This window comes from Mesocricetus auratus, unplaced genomic scaffold (genome assembly GCF_017639785.1).
Source record: "Mesocricetus auratus isolate SY011 unplaced genomic scaffold, BCM_Maur_2.0 Super-Scaffold_100011, whole genome shotgun sequence".
Taxonomy (NCBI): Eukaryota; Metazoa; Chordata; class Mammalia; order Rodentia; family Cricetidae; genus Mesocricetus; species Mesocricetus auratus.
The window spans coordinates 54,145,799-54,167,959 of record NW_024429195.1 but is presented as its reverse complement, the minus strand read 5'-3'; the positions used below and the strand labels follow the sequence as shown (position 1 = coordinate 54,167,959).

Below are 22,161 nucleotides of genomic sequence, written 5' to 3'. Positions count from 1 at the left end.
TCCCATAAATAATTTTATTAATTTATGTTACTGAACAGTTATCTTGTTCTGTTTTTTAATAAATTACTGGATTATGAACCTTAGAGACTCTTAAGGTGGTTGTGATGTACTATTGACTTTAAGACAAGGTTCTGAGAAGTACACCCTGTGAATAAACCCACTTGGTAGCTTGTTTTGTATTCCCCTAGATTAAAATAGGATCATTCTAGGGTCGTTTATGTAGTTCAATAAAGTTTTTTAAACCAACCTTTGCTTAATAGATGTTGCATTTTAACCAAACACACACACACCAAGAATAGAACCCTTTAGAAATGCTAATGACATTAATAATTTCACAAGTCAGACCTCACATAAACACTTCACACCTATTTCATTTATTTATTGCAAGAAAAATGTAAACTAGGAGCTATGATGTTAGTATAGACATTGTACAGACAAACTGGAATGACTGAATAACTCATTCATGGTCATCTACCCAGAAAGTTCTGGAGCTTGGCTTTAAACCAGGTGGTTCAATTTGAGTTCTGTCTCAGTGCCATTAGAGGTCTCAAGTAAGAATTGTATGTACAAAAGGGACCAAGAACTACATTCCCCTTTAGAAGAACAGTAGACACTTGTGGAAAGGGCCTTGCAGTAGAACCTAGAAAGTGTAAATAAAGGAGGAATGAAGGAATATCTGTGAGAATGAATGACAGGAACAGAGGCTCAGAAGTGGGAGAGCTCAGGAGACCACACACCCCTGAACACACTCAAGGGGAGAGGGTGGCTGCAGGGATAAGTCAAGGGTTGGTCTAGGAGGAGAACAAGTCTGAACTGAAGAGACATGGGTGTTAATGAAGGACCCAGGGTTTTGTTTGGTTATTTTCTGAAGAGACTCTGAGTGTTGGTGCTCTAAACATGCCTACAGCCATAACACAAGACATTTGTTATTTCTGGTTGGAATGAAAAAATTTAGGAATGTTTCATGACCACAACATCCAGTATCCTTTCAAAAGATGTCACATTGGTCAGGGTCACCACCATGAGATGCAACGTCAGTGTGATCTCCAGGGCTGACAGACCGATAGTGTTGCAAGAGAGTGCATATCTGCCATGTTACTGAATTGATTTTCGAATGCATTTCCTGAATGTGAAATGTCTTCCAAATGAAAAAAAAAAAAGTACTCACCTGAGGTACACAGATATCTGGAGGGGATACAAATATGCACAACAGCAGACAATGTGTTTTTTATATATTGCTTCCCAAAAAGGCAAACGAATGTTCTTATTTTTTTTTTTTGTTTTCAACACTTTCTTGGCATATCTTCATTTAGTTCCAGAAAAGGTGATTAATCTGGTTTCATACAATGAGATTTGGATGAAGTCCTTCGCAGTGAACTGGACGCCCCCTGCTGGAGATTGGGAGCATTATCGTATCCTGCTCTTTAACGAATCCTTGGTGCTGCTCAACGCCACTGTGGGAAAGGAGGAAACACACTATGTCATGGATGCTGTGAAACTCATACCAGGAAGACAGTACGAGGTAGAAGTCGTTGTTGAGAGTGGAAACCTGAGGAATTCTGAGCGCTGCCAAGGCAGGGCAGGTAAACAAACATGAAGGGGTTCATGATTGGCAGAATTTAATCCGTTCCCTGTCTCACATAACCAGACATTATATTTCTGTACTCCCTCATGGTGAGGTATTATAAGGTTAACAGAGATTAAAACATGTAATTTTGCCAAATTTGGACATCCAGCCTCCTTTCCACTGGCAACTCCATTATTACGTGAAAGAATTAAAGGTGTGTTTTTATGATCTTTGTGCTGGCAGAAGAGACAGAGCCGGGAGGGGGATGGTTGGTGTGTGCACCTGAGCCCAGTAGAGGGGAGAGGATCCCAAAGAGCTGGAGTTAAAGGAACTTGTGAGCTGCCCAACCTGAGTGCTGGGAACTGAACCCAGGTCCTGTGCAAGAGCTGCAAGCATTCTTATTACTGAGCCAGCTTTCCAGCCCCAAGAAAAAACATTTTAAATGCCAAAACAATAGAAAAGACACAACCTGAGAATAAAGACCGATCTTTCAAAATGTGGTTGTGACCTAAGTTACCATTGCTTTGCTGTAATATTGACTGATCCGAGGATTTCGGGCACCTGGGTAGAATGACTGACGTGGACAGGGATACATCAGGATGACAGGAAAGGGAGGGTTAGGACACATGAATCTTGGTCATTTCATTGTCACCATTACGTTGTGGTTTCTTTGGCAGATCATAAACACCCCAAAACCTGTCTTCCCAACTTGCAAGTGTGACATTACCCTTCCAAGTTCAACATTCCTATGATGATCCTTGGGATGTAGAGCCCCCACACTTAGAGTAAAATTCCCCTCTCTTAGTCTTGCCTGCTAAAGAAATAACTACACCAGTTCAGTGTTCTTATGAGAAGAATACCAAACAGGGTGACTGTGACAGTCGCTTAACTCACCAACTGTATCTTTCAGTGATCTTCTCCTTTTCCAAATGCCAATGTGTGGAAGATAATGATCAAAGACATAGCCAGCATAAGCAAGACATTCCAACTACTCACAGGACGGGTGCCTTTGTCATCCCTCAATATTTTGCCAATCACTTCAAGCAAATCTGGAAATGTTGTAAGATGAATAAACAGTAGAGTTCAGCCTCATTGGCACAATTCTCTGGAGAGCCCCCCACACACACTTTGATTTCTTTATTTATTTCATGCTCAACTTGCTTGCAGATTATAATATTCTTTCTTCCGTTTCTTCTGTGCAACCGTGTCTTCTAGTATAGAAACAGTTTGTTATTTCCCGATAACATTCCTGTCCATGAAGCTGGGGGGCTCTGAAGTCACACTCTGAGCACTGCATATGCCGCAGAGCATCCTAAGTGCTTGCTGAAATTGACAGCAAAACCCCTGTCTCTCACTCTGCATTTCTAAACATGAGCTTCAAAGCAATTCAACACTTTTCTGGGGCCACTGACCCAATGTCCTGCCCCGTTGTTTGGCTGGACCCCATGTACTTATACAGCTGCAATGGCTCACACTGCTTCCTTAAGGTGACATCTTTCAGATACTTGATGATTTTCTTTTTTTCAGGAACACATGCTCTTGGTGGCCTGAGTAGTTTTGCAGATGTCCTTAGAGTGAATGTAAAAACATTAAACCCCTTGATTCATGTGATTTTTCCAAGATTTTTCTGGTTCATTAAAGTAGCAAACAGGTGGAACATTTATCTAATTATTCTTTATCAATAAAAAATATCAGGAGTCAGCTATCAGTGCATGAATCTGAATGATCAAAGAAGCTGTGGGGAAGCCACCAGTGACCACCTATCTCTCCTGCTCTTCCATCCAAGATGGAAGATGTTCTCTCAATCCCGCCTTACTACTTCCTGTCGCCTATGCCTCAGTCCTCCAAAACCTCTATGGTTAATTTTGGTCAGTTAATAGCTGATTCAAAGCAAACTTTATTGCCAAAATGCAATCAAATATCACACAGCAGCAAGCCTTTCTCACAGGCCACTTTGGACCACAAAGAGAGAGAGAGAGAGAGAGAGAGAGAGAGAGAGAGAGAGAGAGAGAGAGAGAGAGAGACACAGACAGACAGACAGACAGACAGACAGAGAGACAGAGACAGAGACAGAGTGTCGAGGGATCTTTTTAAAACCACACTTCCAGATGATTAAAATAACCTGAGGTAGGCCTTGACACAAACCGTCAATGGTTCCTTTACACTGGTGAAGAAAGAAGTGGTGATCCATTACCACGAAATGACAGAAAATTTCAAATCCAACTGTATGTAGTTTTATGCAATTGACTTATAAAATTTGACCTCCCTGTTGTTTTGTGGGACCAATATCTTGTCATTAATGATGTCTTCTAGAAATTATAGTGATAACATCTTTTCAAGAAGTGGAAGGACTTGAGATTCTCTTAAGATAAGGGCTACCCCTGCTAAGATTATTATTATTACTTTGCAGTTGCCTTCTTCTTCATGACACAGCAGGGTCCCCTCAGAAATAAAAGGAGGTGCACTTGGTCTTTCTAAGGTTTGAGAGTAGCAAATACTTCTCATTCCACTTATATACTCAAGGATAATCTATCCATTAGTGTTCTGTGGTCACAGGACTTTGTTTAATGGTTTTCAAAACAAGGATCCACAAGAAGAGAGGAGGTCTTGGGGCTGGAGAGATGGCTGGACAGAGTCAAGCAGACCGATGGTCTCTAAAAAATTACTAACAACTGGGACTGGATCAATGACCCCAAGTCTCAATTGATTTTTCCTCAGTCCCCCTGGCTGTCCTCCAGCTTCGTGTCAAACATGCTAATGAAACATCACTGGGCATCACGTGGCAGGCCCCCTTAGGCGAATGGGAGAAATACATCATTTCACTGACTGACAGAGACCTCTTAGTCATCCACAAATCACTCTCCAAAGACGCCAAAGAATTCACGTTTATGGATCTGATCCCCGGAAGAAATTATAAGGCTACCATCACCAGTATGAGTGGAGATTTAAAACAGTCATCCTCAATAAAAGGAAGAACAGGTAATAATATTCACAATTTCTACATTTTAAGATGGTCTGTCCACTGAAATTTGCAAATATCCAGTAAGGGCCTGCTATGCCTGTTATGTACTTGACGTGATATAAAAGATCCTTTTTATTGTACTTTCTAGTTCACCAAGTTTCTTCTTTTGCTTGGGTGTGTTTTACTAATTGAAATACAGAAGAGAATAACCTTGCCATGAAGTTTTGTTGAAAAAGACAACAGCAAAATGGGCACTGCTGAGGATAGGAAGTATGGTAGAAACTATTCTTTTTAATTCTTAAAGAAGCAGGACACTTGACATTGATTCTAATTGCTAAAGGAAAAGGGGTGTTGACATTGTCAGGATAGGGGAAAGGGTTGCCATCTGGTGAGGGATATGGAATCTATAGCATGATGAGAGAATTGGCTTTAGAAAGGAGAATGGATAGTTTAACTTCAGTGTCTCTGGGGAAAGAAAGGACTTGAGTACTGATGACAGCAGGTGCAGATGCAATGAGGAGCCCTGCTCTGAGAATTACTGTCACTTCCTCAGTGATGCAGAAAGCAACATCCTTACCAAGACTGGTGTTAGTAGTGTGTATATATGCTCTGTGTTCTCTGCACTGCCCTTCCCTCTGTCTTCAACTTTTTTATAGTATGTATAAGTGTTTGCCTGCATGTATGTATGGTACTACTGTGTGTGTGCTCGGTACCTTCAGAGGCTGGAAGAGAATGTCCTGTCCCCAGGAACTAGCGGTACAGAGAGTTGTGAGTCAGCCTGTGGGTGCAAGGGAACAAACCCAGGTCCTCGCCGAGAACAGGAAGTGTCCTTAACTGCTAAGCCCTCTGCCCAGACCCTTTATTTCTCCTTGTAAACTGTACCTCCCAAAGAATGACTTTGTAAAGTCATGCTCTGACTTGATTTTCTTCCAACTCAACCATCTGTTTGCCCTTCTTTCCTGGGTTTCAGAAGTTCCAAGCCAGAGGGTTGTCCTTTATCCTGAAGGGTGGTCTTTAAATTCTTCATTGAAAAATCCTAGGGACAAACTCTCTCCACTTTTACTCTTTTTTTCTGGGTGTGTCTTTTTGTAGCTCTCAGTCTTGCAAAGCAGTTTCATATGCTCCTGTCTTTTGCTGGATGGTATTTTCTATCAGGACACTGGATGTATTTTTCTAGTTTCTCTGGTACTTAGTGACTCTGTTAAAAGCCGGATTCCAGTCTAATTCTTACTTTCCCATGAGAAGTATGTTTAATGTGAGTGCTCTAAAACACACACACACACACACACACACACACACACACACACACACACACACACACACACGTTTACCTCCGCGGATCTGCTGTTTCAGAAGAACTATCTAGGTACAGAGAAACTTTTGCTTGTGTACCTGAGATTTGTTGGGATTTCTGTTCCTGCGGATTACTGCCTTATCTCAATCCTGGAAATTGTCAGCTATTGACTCTCAGTATGACTCCTGCCTTCTTCCCATTCCCCATTTGTAACACAGAGACACACAAGCTGCAGACCCATGTCCTTGGTCTGCGGTCGCATGATTTCTTCAATTGTTTGTTTCAGCTCTCAAATGCTTTTTTCATCTCTCTCTAATCTACTAATTTCTGTTATATTTTTTCACTTTTAAAAATTCTCTTTGGTTTTCTCCTATCTATATGTTATTTTGCTCTTTAGTTAAATGTATACTACATTCACACACAGTCTCTCCCTCTTTCTGTCTCAGACACACACACACACACACACACACACACTCTGAACAAGAGTTCTATGACTGACCTATATCCCTTTAGATATGTTTTAGCAGTACTCTTTCATAACTACATAGATTTAAATGTTTGTCTTGCATTGTCAGTCATTATACTGAAATACAAACTCTTCCTTGCATTGTCAGTCATTATACTGAAATACAAACTCTTCAGCAGTTGAAGACTGTCTTGATTTTTGCTGCTTTTTTCCCCTGCTGCTTTATTTCCACTAAATGTTTCTCTCTCTCTCTCTCTTTTTTTTTTTTTGTAAGCTTATGTTCCTTGGAATCTTATTCTGTGAGGATTCTCTAAGGCTTTGTTTGGAAATACATTTCAGGAAGAATTTCACTTGATTCTTCCGTGTACCCAGGACAGCTGACAATTCAGACCTAGTTTAACGTACTTAGTCGATCTGGGGGTTTTGAACACCCACATTGGGGAATTCCAGTTGTAAATACACGGGAACTATCTGGAGGTTGAGAATTCTCACTAAGGCTTGGGTTTTAGATTTGTGGCAGAGACATTTCCCAGCACATACAAAGTTGTAAAGTCTACAAAAAAAAAAAAAACTCAAAGAAAATGGTTTTCTCCTAGATACTAAGAAGGCTGCAGTAGCGCGGGAAGTAGAGAAGGAATAGACTCTCAGGATGCCATTCAATGTAGGCTCAGCCATCCGCTTCCTCAGCCCTAGAGAGTCTTACACTTTACCTCCCATCTCCAGGATCTCACAGCACTGTAAATTCAAAATGTGAACTCATGTCTGGAATGCATGCGGAAGGCGATGGTTTGCTTCTGTACTTTAATGACCTACCAGTTACTTATCAGCCTTGAGAATGCCTTACATTCCTGACTACGTATTGTTTCATTTGTTTTTATTTTCCATTCAGTATGTGGGACACATTTATTGGCATAATTTTTCATGGTGATAGTCTAGCATTCGGCTGGAAATGAAAGCCCAAGACCTTGTTTTATAGCCTAATATTCTCATCACCCCTATTGCTCATATTGTTGGGTGATACAGTAAGTGGAATATAGTATCGGTTTAACTTTGCAAGGGGATGTTGGTCTCTTCTGCAGCAATTGAAACGTTTCTTTTCTTATGTTTTGAGATGGAGGTCTCTCTTTGGTGCCCAGGCTAGCCTCAAACTCCTGGGTTCAAGAGACTCTTCTGTTTCAGCCACCTCATTAAGTAGCTGCGACTATAGGCTCTACCCGAAAGGTCGTAGGCATTCACTACTTACTATAATTGCCTTTGCTATCATTTTATATGTTACATAGCCTATATTATTATAGCATTTTCGTGAACAAAACCATAGCCCTTTGGAGAATATACATATAAGGAAGTGACCAGCTTGCTAGGCTATAACTTACCCACCAGCTTGAAGGAATTTCCCATTGCCACCCTGTAGCAGTCATTGGTGCTGGTAGATTACATGGTTTTGTGTTCTTGTGGAATAATGATGGATAAAATCATATGAATAAAAAGGTTCTCTAAAGTAGCAGTCTTTGTTATATAAACTTCAAAGTCCAATAATAAGCATCATCATCTCAGTATTAAACCTTAACTAGCTTTGATTAATTGAAAACTGTTGTATGAACAGCTGCATAAAGTGCTCGAACCCTACAGAGGAATAAGTATCCATATGCCATAAGAAACAGACTGAAAAGCCCATGGCAAAAACAAGCAAAACAGGTTTTTTACAGTTAATTAGCACTTTAGTCTGTCTCCATTTTGACCCCTCATTCTTACACTACCTCGGGGTGACTAAACATAATGGTCTCTTACCTTCTATCTACTATCCTTTAGTACCTGCCCAAGTGACTGACCTGCATGTCACCAACCAAGGGATGGCCAGTAGTCTGTTCACCAACTGGACCAAGGCCTTAGGAGATGTAGAGTCCTACCAAGTTTTACTGATCCATGAAAATGTGGTCATCAAAAATGAGAGCGTCTCCAGTGAGACCAGCAAATACAGCTTCCATGCTCTGAAATCCGGCAGCCTCTACTCAGTGGTGGTGACCACAGTGAGCGGAGGGATTTCTTCCCGACAGGTGGTGGCCGAAGGAAGAACAGGTAAGAAATGCAGACATATGTTTGCAACTTCCAAAGACATCAGTGGGTGACGCCACTTCCAACAGAAAGGTTTTAAACATCCTAAAATCCGGCATCTCTGTTTCCTTTCTAAAAGCCAGGTTTCCGTACCACCCAGAGGTACATGGGGTGGAAACTGACTGATGCATAAGGACAAGAGAGAATACTCAACTTTCTTTATATTTCCAAAAACCACATCAAAGCCAGAAAAACATTTCAAGTCATGCTACCTGAACTTATCCTATTCTTGGGTTGTTTTCCTTTAAAATCGTTTTGTTTTTCAGTTCAAATAAACAAGTAGTGAACTATCATCCATGCATATACTCTTATTTCCAAGACATAAAAGCAAGATGATGTCCACATTACATGGTCAAAATTGAGCTGATGTAATTCTCAAATGCCATGTGTAGAGTCTTGCTATGTTGCCCAGGCTGACTCTGAACCCTCTGGCTCATACCAGCCTCCTGCCTCAGCCTCTCCAATAGCTGGCACTACAGGAATATATTGCTGCACTCCTGTGGAAGTCACATATGTATTTTGTAAGCAACATCATCAAATGCCACAAATAAAACTGTGAGCAAAGAAAACAAATAAGTATCATTGTGGCTACCGTGCCAGAGAAGCTCAGCACCAAAGAAGGAAGTGGAGTGTTCCTATGTAATCCGTTGAAAGCCCATAAAAGTAGTGACATTGTGTCCTAGTTTCTTAGGGAAAAATATACACAAACCCAGTTGAAGCTTTGATAACTTTAGTTAAACTCAGAATCAAGTCAATAACCTTGACCTCTTAATTTTACATAATTATTGTAAGTTGGATTCAGGGTTCTCTATCTATAAACCCAACACTCGGATAGTAAGCATCAGCTGTGGTGTCATGTAAATGTAAAAATCTCTTTCCAAAATCAGCGGTCTCACCTACTTAGTTAGCTTATTGAGCAGAGAGTAGCTGAGAAACTGAACCCACGTCTCTGGGCCTCCGTAGAAATTCACTGAGGCATGCCAGTGCTCCCTTTCTGTGGCACTAGACATAAGAAAGGCACCTGTGTTTTTCCTGATGCCCTCTTTCTTCTCTTGCAAGAGTTACTGGCACCACCATTCGGTGGAATGTAGTTGGGGTGAGGACTGAAAAGCTGGGAGGGCGCTTTGCACCCATCTTCCCATGTGTTGCAGCCCGTATCAGTCCGAATGCAGCTTAGACCGAATTGTGTCCTGTCACACACACAACTGAGCAGACAATTCTAATGACTGATTCTCCCCCAAGCATAAAGCAGGGACGCAGGCTCCTACTAACTGAGAGTTTCCTTCCTCTGGATTCTCACAGCTCTTTCCACTTCTCCAGAGAATAAAGGTGGAGGTTGGACATGGCCTGGAAGCAGAGGTAGCTTCCACATCCCACTGGACAGATCGGTTGCATGGCTCTGGCTAGTTACAGTTGACTTTAGGGGAAGCTGAGAAATACGGTCTCGGTGGGTTTGAAGAGGAAAGGGAAGCAGTTGATGAGCGAGTCATACTCGGTCCTGGGTTAATTTTAAACACCACAAAGGGCTGGGGAGGTACCTCGAGATACACACAGCATTTGTTTTACATACACAAACCTTGGCTTCAATCCCAGTGCCACCAAAAGAAAAAATTACCACAATTTTAATAAATATACCACAAAGGCTATGCAACCCATTACAACGTACTAAAGTAGTATAGTATCTGATATCACTTGAAATCGGTGAATATTTGGGATAAATGGCACTTTGTTTTATAAATCATTTTTATTCCTGTATTTAAGTACAATCAGAATACCAATATTCAGTCCATGTTGTATAAAAGAAGTATTCATAAGGTGGACGAGAAAGTCTATGAGTGATGATTATAAAATTCTGAGAACAAAAATTCTGAATAGACGTATGTTATTCAACCGTTGTCCTAAGAAAGGAAAAACAGGACACTACCGTATACACCTAATGACTAAGGATTTCAAAACTCTCTAGATTAGTAGTTTTTACACAACACATTATAATAAAATAATTCAATGGCTAGAGCCATAATGATAATCATTAACATTTTTTCAAATACTTGATATATTTCTCAATATCCAAATAACTTTGAAAAATCTTCTTACATCTCAACAAACCTTCCCAGCCTATATAAAATGGTAGAAACTAAAATTGAAAGCATCAGATATTTGATCAATCTAATCCCAGCCTGAGGAAATGTTCATTCTAGAAAATTATCAAATAACTTTTGTATCTATTTCACCTTAATCAAGAGAGTTACACTTTCTGGAAAACTCCTGATAAGTCTGTCTTTTCTAAATAACATCCTCACAGCTCTTCAATTGCGTACAAGATGGACTTTGGGCTTAATTAATAAAAATCAGGGCATAATAGAACAAGGACTCTCAGGTTTCACTGAGTCGAATCCCGTCTTTTACGTGCGATGCGGTATCCCTGACAATTATGTGAAAATGGCCAACTTACAAGACAAACATCCCACGACGAGAACATCAGTGCAGTCTATGCACACTGTAAGAGTTCAGTCTGCCTCTACCAAAGGCAGCACTGTGTGGTAGATACTTACCTCCAATATAGAATGAGCTTCACATCCACTACCCAGTTACTGATCTCTCGTTTTTAACTCATAACTTCAGGCATCTGTGTCTGTTCCATGTTTACACACCGGGAAATGCAAGTTTCTTGATAAATGTTTGTGGCGTTGATCTCTAACTGATACAAGCGAACAATAATTATGGCTGACCTCAGAAAGATGCTTTTTCTCTGCCCTTGATTCCGCTGCCCAGCTTCCACGGTGTGCGTTTAGGCTTCTGGCCACTAGAGGGCAGAAAACGCTTTACAAAAGAAAGCAGATGTGTTTTCTGTGAAACTCCCCAAGAATAAAAACCCTGCTGACATGAAAGTCAGAGGCGACCCAAAGTCTAAGTTCTTCAGAAAATACGACGATTTTTTTTCTCCTTTACCCTCAAGCATCTTTGGTTTTTGTTTTTCGTTTGTTTGCTTTTGTTTTGTTTTTCAGTGAGTTAGGTTCAAAGTGGTTCATTTGAACTTTTAAAATCTGTGTTCCCTTTCCTACCAAGACCCTCCTGGCATATTCCCATAAAATATCCCCTAAAACACTCCCTGCATAGAAGCCCCATAAAGCCACAGTGGCGGCATGCTTGGGTTATGATGCGCCTAAAAGGCCTCTTTGTGGTGTTTGTTTTGTTTTTCATTAGCCTTTTGGTGAAAGACAGTTTGTCTTCCCAAAGCCCCTAGAGAGCCTGTTACCTCCTTGACTTCTTTCATGATGAGCTCAGATCTCCCAGTCCACAATATTTACTGAGCACAATAGTTATCTCATGTTAAGAGAAGCTTTTTCTTTTGCTAGCCGCTTTGGTTTATCCCTCGCCAGTCGCCTGGGCTCTGCCGCGCCAGCCTGGTTCTAGAGCCGTATCAGTCCCAAATAAACACACAGGAGGCTATATTAATTATGAAGTTGTTGGCCTTGCTTGTCTCTTACTGGCTAGCTCTGCCTTAAGTAATTACCCCATAATTGTTAATCTAAGTATGTCTCTTACCGGAGAATAGTTCCAGGCTTCCTACCCCAATGGCGGTTACATCTCGACTCCTCGTGTTTCTCCTACCCAGAGTCCTCCTGGACTCCTAGCCCCACCTATCTAGATTCCTATTGGCCAGCAGTAATTTATTAACATATACAAAGGACTTCCCCAACAATCTCAAACTTCTGATTCTGTTTTCTTTAACAATTCTTCCTCCTTGTTTGAACTCACAGTCCCTTCCAGTGTGAGTGGAGTAACAGTTAACAATTCTGGCCGGAATGATTACCTCAGTGTTTCCTGGCTGCCAGCGCCTGGAGACATGGATAACTACCTGGTGACCCTCTCCCACGACGGCAGGGTGGTTCAGTCCCTCATCATTGCCAAGTCTGTCAGCGAGTGTTCCTTCAGCTCTCTCACCCCAGGCCGCCTCTACAACGTGACCATAACCACCAGGAGTGGCAATTATGCAAGCCATTCCTTCGTCGAAGAACGGACGGGTAAGGATTGTGAGGGTACAGGGCACTACAGAGGAAGGCCGGTTGTGTGGCTCTGAGCATCATGAACCTGCAGTGGTCCTGGATAAAAAGCAGTTTGCATCACAAAATTACTCTGGAGTCTTTCCATTTTAACTGAAAAGAACTCAATATGTGAGCAGATGTTACACTCACAGGAAGACTGCCCTAGCTTTCATAGGTAGAATTCATATTCTATTTAAATAGGACAACAAATATTTCTGTTTAGGAAGTGCTCTTTAGTTACTGGAACATGGGTTCAGATATACTAATCAAATCTTAAGCAATCCATCTCTCTCATCTCTGATCTCTCATCTCTGCTGTGGCTGACAGAACTGTAATTGGCCTCAGGTAAAGCCCTGTCTTTGTTCCAGACCTGTAGTGTACAATGTTTCAATATAAAGCTTATCGGTAAATGCGATCCAACAGAAGATATCAATACAGCCTGTATAAAAGCATCATGAAAAATAGACTTTGAGTGCCAAAATGATGGAATTTCTGGCTGTTTTATGATTTGGGAGAAAGTAAAAGAAAAGGACATGGGCTTGGCATATGCCAGAGCAGACATCCTGTGACGTAAACCAAACTCCTACAGGCCTAGAGGTGCTCAAAAGAGCTAAAAAAGACAGCTAATTGGAAGAGAGACTCAGTGCTCTGGATCAAGTACAGGCCTCTTGTCAAGGCCTCTTTCTATGAATATCCATGTCTGGTCCTGCTCAAACACGAGCAGACACAGGAGCTGAGGAGATAACTCAGTCAGCAAAATGGCTGCCACACGAGCATGAGGACCTGAGTTTGGAGCTCCAGCACCGCAGAAAAACCTGGCACGGTGCCACACATCTGTGTCAGTAGAACTTTGGGCCTGGACTGGGGAAGGCAGAGACAAGCAGAAAGGAGCTAACTGGCCGGCCAGCCCAGCCAGACTGACAAGCTCCAGATTCAGTGAGTGACCCTCTCTCAAAATAAAGGTGGAGAGAAATCAAGGGAGATGTCAGTCTCTACCCTCTGCATTTGCTCAATCATACACATACACACACACACACACACACACACACACACACTGCTCACACACACTGCTCACAAACACACACATACACACTGCTCACACACATACACACACGCGCACACACACACACTGCTCACACACATACACACACGCGCACGCGCACACACACACTGCTCACACACACTGCACGCACACATACACGCACACGCACATACTGCTCACACACACACTGCTCACACACTGCACACACACTGCTCACAAACACACACATACACACTGCTCACACACATACACACACGCGCGCGCGCACACACACACTGCTCACACACACACATACACGCACACACACATACTGCTCACACACACACTGCTCACAAACACACACATACACACTGCACACACATACTGCTAACATACACACACGCTGCACACACACACCTACACATTGCACACAATACTGCTCACACACACACTAAACACACACTGCTCTCACACACACACACACACACACACATATATATATGTATGTATCCTACACACCAGAGAGAGAGAGAGAACTTGTAATCTATTTTTTGAATCAAAATTCAGCCCTAAATTGAAAACTAGACCACCCTTTAATATCAGAATTGCTTCATTTTGCAGTGTTCCTAGTAAAATGTATTTTCCTATTCATGGAGAAGGAAAACATCAGCCCATGAAATCATTTGTTTATATATCTATTGGAAAGGACCTCAGGTTTACAAAATAGCATTAGTCATAATTCCTGCTTCAAAAAAGCACACATCAATAGACACTTTTGATTTTTTTCTAGACATCTAGCTAGTAATTTTTATGAATTTAAAATGGCATGAGAAACTGCTGCCTAAAATAAAAGCTAGCTAGGACAGTAATCTCTGTCCAATCACATGGTTCATGCCTGAGTAATCCATCCCATGATAGCCAACATTGACTCATCGTGCTCATCTCTTCCTTGCAAAGCTTTGCTTATGTATGGCTCCAGCTTAATAAGGCTTTAATTTCTTAGCTGTTTTAACATAAAAAGACATTTTATGTATATAGGAAGTATGTAATCTTTCAGGGACTTGAATTCCCAAAGTTTTGTTGCTTAAATTCACTCACAGTTTGTATTTTAATAATAAAAGCAAAAGACTCAAATGTCTATGTTTCAAATTAATAAGAAATCAATTACGAGAACTATATGACAGCTTACTTCATACACACAATAGTTCATTATGTGACCTCTGTGGAAGGACATGAAAGACATCTTCTCCCATAGCTGTCTGGGTCCGGTTTTCTATTTGCCAAAGAAATACAGAATATCATTGCACTGGAGCCTGGGTTTGAGTTTCTTTCATGACTAGAGACTCAGAACATCTCTTTATATATATACTCATACGTGCTTCCTCCTTTTCCATATTTCCGTTGAATTCCTTTATTCCATCCTTGGTAACTTGACTTACTAAAGTATGCCGTGGTCATCAGTATCTGCTTCATCCTTCATATTAGACACTAGTTATTATTTTAATGTTCCATCTTATAAGAGACATTATGTTTGTCATTAGATTAAATTCACTCATCAGGTCATTAAAAGATCATTTAAAGTTACATAACTGTATTTCTCCCTTTGTGATGGATAGGTCTGAGATATTTCTGTCTTTATTTATTTCTTTCTGTCTTTCTTGTTTATGTTTATGTTTTGTGAGACAGGGGGTTTTCCAGTAGCTATGGAGTCAGTCCTGGAACTCATCCTGTAGACCAGCCTGGCCTTGAACTCACAGAGATCCACCTGCCTCTGCCTCCTGAGTGCTGGAATTAAAGACTTGCACCACTACCACCACCACCTGGAGATTTTTCTTTTAAATGCACGTGTAAAAACTAGCTTCTTTGTTTTATTGTCTCAGGTTGTTATCTACAATCAACTGTTCTCCCAGAACCCCTAAAACTTTATTTGTTCTCTCTTTCAGTTCCTGACAAGGTCCGGGGAGTCAGTGTTAGCAACTCTGCCAGGAGTGACTACTTAAAGGTGTCCTGGGTACATGCCACTGGAGACTTCGATCACTATGAAGTCACCATCAAAAATAAAAACAGCTTCATTCAAACCAAAAGCATTCCCAAGTCGGAAAACGAGTGTGTGTTTGTTCAGCTCATCCCTGGACGCCTGTACAGCATCACCGTCAGTACCAAAAGTGGGCAGTACGAAGCTAGTGAACAAGGGAATGGGAGAACAAGTAAGTGGAGGGGGTTATCAGAAGCACGGGTGACCAGACTAGGAGGTCACTGAGTAACTTCATGGAAACCCCGAGTTTTCTCTGCTCTCCGACTTCTCAACTATAGTCCCAATAACTCACCTCGGGCTTACCTCATTCAGCCAAGCAGCAGTCTGTCATTACAGAATGTTTATTGGTAGATGAAAACACGGTGAGGGAGAGGAAAAACATGTGCCTCATTTTTCTTCCCTGTCTTCATGCACCAAGGCATTACAATTCTAGACACCTTGTTTTATCTTCTGATTGAGATCATAACTCATTTTATAATTATATTCTACCCAACATGTAGCATATGAGATTTATGTCAGGGGGGAGAAAAATCACAACTTAAGTAGTTGCTTTCAATTTTTCTTGTTTAATTATGCATGAAGTAACTCAAGGTTTTTCAGTAGAAGAGAGATGTTTGGCAGTTCCTTGAGTGTGATTCACAGATTGTGTAGGTAAACTTGATCAGCCCTCTTCCTGAAATATCTTCTCATTTCATTCCGCAGTCCCAGAGCCTGTGAAGGATCTCACACTTCGAAACAGGAGCACTGAGGACCTCCATGTGACTTGGTCACTAGCCAATGGGGATGTTGACCAGTATGAGGTCCAGCTGCTCTTCAACGATCTGAAGGTCTTTCCCCCTATTCACCTTGTGAATACTGCAACTGAGTATCAGTTCACCGCGCTCACTCCAGGGCGCCATTACAAAATCCTTGTCCTGACCATCAGTGGCGATGTTCAGCAGTCAGCCATCATTGAGGGCCTCACGGGTAATTTGAAGTACTGTTCTTGAGCCAAAGTGGACACAGAGATGCATTTGAGATGCTAGATAATGCAAGTGTTTAGATTAAGACTTGGAGAAATGAGGGGTTGCAAGAAGCATAAAGTTGTCCTGATGATGGTAATGACAGTGCCAAGGCAGGATTAGCAAAAATACATTGTAATGTGGAGGTGGTAAGGACCCTTTCAGAGAAATAACACTGAATGGGTATGCATAGCTGGGGCTTCTGGGACACACAGATTATATTACATATTTAATAAATAACTCTCTGTTGGGGTATCAGTTATTCAGAATTCTTTTAGGAGCTATCATATTTACTTAATAATGTAAGTTGGCAGATTACTGGGGGATAGCCCCTCAGCAAAAACATATTCTGTCCAGTCTTTATAAACCTATGACCCATCACTATTACCACCATTGACATTTTCCTTATGAAGAAATTTATAGTGGTTAAATAACTTGCCTATTATCTCATAGCTAGTAAATAAGAAAGCAAGTCGTGGATAGGGACAGTCCAATCATCCTTCAGTATACAGTGTTTTCATTTCTCTTCATTGGCCTTGATCTCTGTCTTAAGTTTCTCCCCTTAATTTCTATTCTGGCAGAAGAGAGGGGGCTTGAGGAGAAAGTCACATTAGTATTTTTTTCCATGTGCATCCTTTCAGTAAATGAAAACTATTGAAAAGTGTGACCTGCAGAGGCACTAGGCCTTTTGTGATAAACAAGTACTACAGCACTAACCCACATCCCCAGTCTACCTTGAAGACTTTAGTTGAATACTCCCACCATTCATTTCTTTTTAAGTGATGGTTTTAAATTTTCTTTTCTTTTTCAGTTCCCAGTGCTGTCAAAAATATCCACATTTCTGCCAATGGAGCCACAGATAGATTGATGGTAACCTGGACCCCTGGTGGTGGAGATGTTGACTCCTATGTGGTATCAGCATTCAGGCAGGAAGAGAAGGTTCAGTCACAGACTGTCTCTAAGCATGTCTCAGAGTACACTTTCCACAGGCTGGAGGCTGGGGCCAAATACAGGATCTCCATTGCTTCTGTCAGTGGGTCCCTGAGCAACCAGTTAGACGCGCCCGGACAGACAGGTGAGCCCATAGCTGGTGAAGGCCCAGATAGGCTAGGGCTCCATGGTTCTCCACAGTGGACCAGTGAATGAACAGACTTAGCAAACTGACTAAATCTAATTTAAAACTACCCAAGTGTCAACATTTCACGGCAGTTTCATGAGCATTTCTTATCTTTACTTTGTATTTTTTGTCTTAATAGAGTTTTTTGGGTTTTTTTTTTTTTTTGCTTTTTGCTTTTTTTTTTTTTTTTATGAGACAGGGTTTCTCTGTATTGTTTTGTAGGCTGTCGGTCCAGCCTGGCCTCGAACTCACAGAGATCCGCCTGTCTCTGCCTCCCAAGTGCTGGGATTAAGGCGTGCACCACCACCGCCCGGCAGAGTTTTTTTTTTTAATTAAACATTATTGGGGAAAATGTACACTTGCTAAAAGATGTTTCAAATTGTATTTACAGATTGAAGTCTTCAGAACTATGCCCTTTTCAAATTTTCATTTTGTTTTCAAAATTATTTTTAAGGAAGGAACGCAGAGTTGTGCACTTTGGTTCTAGAGAAGTTTTCCTCAATTGAGTATTTTGCCCTAAGTGGTCACGTCTGAGTTTTCTTGCTTCTCTGTTTTTCTCTGTAGTTCCTGCACCTGTCCAGGGAGTTGTTGCAGACAATGCCTACAGCAGTAGCTCTTTAACACTAAGTTGGCAGAAGGCCATTGGCGTGGCAGAGAGATACGATATCCTGCTTCTAAATGAGAATGGGGTTCTCCTCAGCAACACATCAGAGCCAGCTACTGCCAAGCAGCACAAATTCGAAGATCTAACGCCAGGCAAGAAATACAAGATGCATATCCTAACTGTTAGCGGAGGCCTCTTTAGCAAGGAAGCCCAGGCGGAAGGCCGAACAGGTAATTAACACAGCGCTCTGTCTTGGACCAGCTATCTCCTAGGTGTAGATGTCTACTGTGGTGTAGACGCTGCAGGTGAGAGAGCAAGGCCATGCTGGGAGAAGATGCATGGCTCTTGACACGGTACTGGCGTTCATCCCGACTTCACGCTTCCACATCAGCCAGTCCGCATAGGCATTGGCACACCACACTCGGATTCTGATTTGTCATTAAAACCTATGCTTTTAGTTTATTATTGCTGAAGCCCACTTTGCTACAGATGTGGTGGTTTAAAACAGTGCACATGTATTATTGTATAGACTTCAAAGTCAGAAACTGGAGTTAAAATAAGATGGCAGGTGGTGACAACATACATTTTAGATTCTTCAGGGAGAGAAATTCTTCCCTTTCAACCTCTGTACCTGACCGGATGCTGGTGGCGCATGCCTTTAATCCCAGCACTCAGGAGGCAGAGGTAGGCAGATCTGTGTGAGTTCCAGGTCTGCCTGGTCTACAGAGCGAGTTCCAGGACAGCCTCCAAAACAATACAGAGACATCCTGTCTCGGGGGGGAAAAAGGAAAGAAAGAAAGGAAGGAAGGAAGGAAGGAAGGAAGGAAGGAAGGAAGGAAGGAAGGAAGGAAGGAAGAAATCAACCCCTGTCCCTATTTCTCTCCCCCTCTGCTCCCGCCAACTTTTGAGGACTCTCACTCCGAGCAGTGACCATGATTCCTACCACTGCCTCATCCCTCAGCCAGCTCTATGAGGGCCTGCCTCAACTTAATGGGAGCTAGGGGTAAAGTCCTCTGCCTCTGCGGTTCTCTGCTGTTTCCTCATCTGTGTCCAGTCTCTTGGGAGCCCCTTCAACCAGCCAGGAAGAAGTAAAATCAGCTCTTCTCAAACTAGCCCAAAAACCAGAAGCAGAGAGAATTCTTCCAAAAGCATTTTACAAGGGCAGTACGACCTTGATACCAAAGCCAGACAAGGATACAACAAAAGAGGGGGAGGATTATAGACTACTGTCTCTAATGAACATAGACACAAAACATCTCAGCAGAACACTAGCAATTCTAACCCAACAAGACCATTCGTCATGACCAGAGGGTTTACCTTGCGGGTGCTAGGACAGCTAACACATGCAAATCTGTGTATTAGATCTCTGTGATTCAGAAAAAGCATTAAGTGCCATTCAACCTCCCTCATGATTAAAAAAAAGTAGACAAATTGGATCTAGGAGCATAATATAAGGAGCATTTGGCCAGCATCATACTTAATGAGAAGAAAGCTGAACTTTCCCTGAAGATCTAGAACAGTGGTTCTCAACCTTCTTACTGTTGCAACCCTTTAATACAGTTCTTCATACTGTGATGACCCCCCAACCATAAAATTATTGCCATTACTACCTCATAACTGTAATTTTGCTACTATAAGGAACTGTAATACAAATATCTGTGTTTTCTGATGGTCTTGGGTGACCCCTGTGAAAAGGCGGTTCAATATTCAAAAGGGGTCAAGACCCACAGGTTGAGAACTACTGATCTAGACCTACACAAAAATGTCTAGTTTCACTGCCCTCATACAACACAGTACCAGAAGTCTTACTCAGAACTAGTTAGCAAGAGAAAGACATGAAAGGAAAAACCACACAAGTAGTATGAGAGTTAAATCATCACTATTTGTGGATATGATTTTATCTATTTAAAAAACCCTACGGAGTCCACAGAAGACTGTTAGAACTGATTTTAAAAAATCAGTAAAATTGCAGGATGCAAAGTCAGCATACAAAAGAAAAAATCAAAAGGCTGTAGGTATCATTAAAAAAAAAAACTCCTAAAGAAAAAATAAAGGACAGAATGTCATTCACAACAGTTACAAAGAAAACAAAATGCCTAGAAAGGAATTTGCCTAAGGGAGTGAAAAATCTCTCCAATGGTACTTACAAATCTCTGGTGAAAGAAATTGAAAAAGAAATACAAACACAAAATTGGAAAAACCTCTCACACTCATGGATTATAAGGAAGAATATGGCTGGAATTTCCACCCTCCTAATGCGACTTACAGCTTCAGTTCAGTGCCCATCAAAACACCAATGGCATGTTTCACAGAACTAGAAAAACATTCTAAAACTAATCCAGAAGCACAAAAGATAGAAAACTAGGTACAACAGTCTTGGGTGGAAAAACAAAGATGGAAGTATAATACTGCCTGACCTTAGAATATACTACAAAGCTATAGAGAGGATATCCTGCTATCGTCATGTGTCGTGGAGACCCTGAAGCCTTGTATCTGCAGGACTGTGCCCCCCATGTTCTCTAGCAGCTCATAGATGGAAGAGATGTTTGGGTGGCCCAACTCAGAGTTTGTGTGGAGCACAGACCTGTCAAACTCAGAGACAGAAATATCAGCTGGAAAGGGCTGTTACCAAGATCTCTCAGGGAAACCCATACTAGGAAGCTGCAGTTTGCACCTATTAGAAGTCAACACACATTCTGTTTTGTTTTTTGTTTGTTTGTTTGTTTTTGAGGCAAGGTTTCTCTGTTGTAGCCTTGGCTGTACCTGGAACTCACACTGTAGACCAGGCTGGCCTCAAACTCACAGGGATCCATCCGCCTGCCTCTGCCTCCGAAGTTCTGGGATTAAAGGCGTGTGCCACCACCACCCAATGGAAGTCAACAAATCTTAAAGGCAGAGATGATGTGTTTGGGGTTGAATGTGTCCACCAAGGTGTTGATCCTGGATTGTGTCAGGGACATACCAAAATGCAGACTCATTCTTTTTTCCTCGACTCTTCCAGTGCCAGCAGCTGTCACCAATCTAAAGATCACAGAGAACTCCACTAGACACCTGTCCTTCAGCTGGACGGCCTCGGAGGGTGAGCTCAGCTGGTATAACATCTTTCTGTACAACCCAGACAAAACACTTCAGGAAAGAGCCCAAGTTGACCCGCTAGTCCAGAAATTCTCCTTTCAGAACTTGCTGCAAGGCCGGATGTATAAGTTGGTGATTGTTACTCACAGCGGGGAGCTGTCCAATGAGGCCTTTATATTTGGCAGAACAGGTAAGACCAAGCAGTAATGGACGGGGAGGGAGATATCACAGTATCCACTGGCTCAGCCTTCATCCTTTCTTCCTTCCCTGTTCTGTCCAGAGTAGAACTTTATATGAATATGGGATCTTGAAATTTTTGGCCCTAACTCAGACTAGACATGAATTGTGTCTACTTATTCCAATAGCTTCTGTTCTTTTGCCTCTTCTTCTTTGTCTGATGGAGTTTGTGAAAAATTAACCCAGCTCCTCTATTGCCAGTAAACTATTTCGAGGGAGGGTTGTAATCCCTCATGACCCTCTCAAGCTATGCCCTGCAACTTCCTACAAGGAATAGATGGAAGACAGAACAGGTCCGCAGAAGGTCAACTATAAGTCACACACACACACACACACACACACACACACACACACAAATGTATACACACACACAAATTATGCATACACACATACACACTGTGTGTTTCCACACTGTGTGTCTGGAAACAGATCCCTAGCTAAAATGAACAAGAGTTCCAGGAAAATGGGAGACAAAAATCTCTCTGGGTTACAAATAAGTTAAATCTTATTCAACTTCCTCCTCATTTGACAACTGTCTTTCAGTGCTTTGCGGTACCAGGCATATGACCAACTCCAAAAAATAAATGACAATGACCGAGAAAGATAGGCTCCTGGCCTTACATA

The 22,161-nt window shown here is 41.7% G+C and overlaps 1 protein-coding gene and 1 long non-coding RNA gene across 4 annotated transcripts in view; one reads left to right on the top strand and one right to left on the bottom strand.

Moving 5' to 3' along the window:
* Ptprb (protein tyrosine phosphatase receptor type B) overlaps positions 1-22,161 on the top strand; it is a 101,046-nt gene that overhangs the window by 41,837 nt on the left and 37,048 nt on the right. For all 3 annotated transcript variants that reach the window (XM_021233752.2, XM_013121544.3, XM_005081479.4), the window contains 9 exons: positions 1,314-1,583; positions 4,286-4,546; positions 8,099-8,365; positions 12,163-12,426; positions 15,412-15,675; positions 16,206-16,469; positions 17,316-17,579; positions 18,186-18,455; positions 21,227-21,490. In XM_021233752.2, the coding sequence (XP_021089411.1) occupies positions 1,314-1,583; positions 4,286-4,546; positions 8,099-8,365; positions 12,163-12,426; positions 15,412-15,675; positions 16,206-16,469; positions 17,316-17,579; positions 18,186-18,455; positions 21,227-21,490 (2,388 nt within the window). The remainder of the gene's footprint in view (positions 1-1,313; positions 1,584-4,285; positions 4,547-8,098; positions 8,366-12,162; positions 12,427-15,411; positions 15,676-16,205; positions 16,470-17,315; positions 17,580-18,185; positions 18,456-21,226; positions 21,491-22,161) is intronic.
* Positions 73-11,988, bottom strand: LOC110342983. The gene is made up of 5 exons (XR_005880482.1): positions 11,948-11,988; positions 10,954-11,221; positions 2,462-2,616; positions 1,169-1,454; positions 73-640 (listed from the first exon to the last, which is right to left on the bottom strand). It is a non-coding gene; the product is annotated as an uncharacterized LOC110342983 (long non-coding RNA).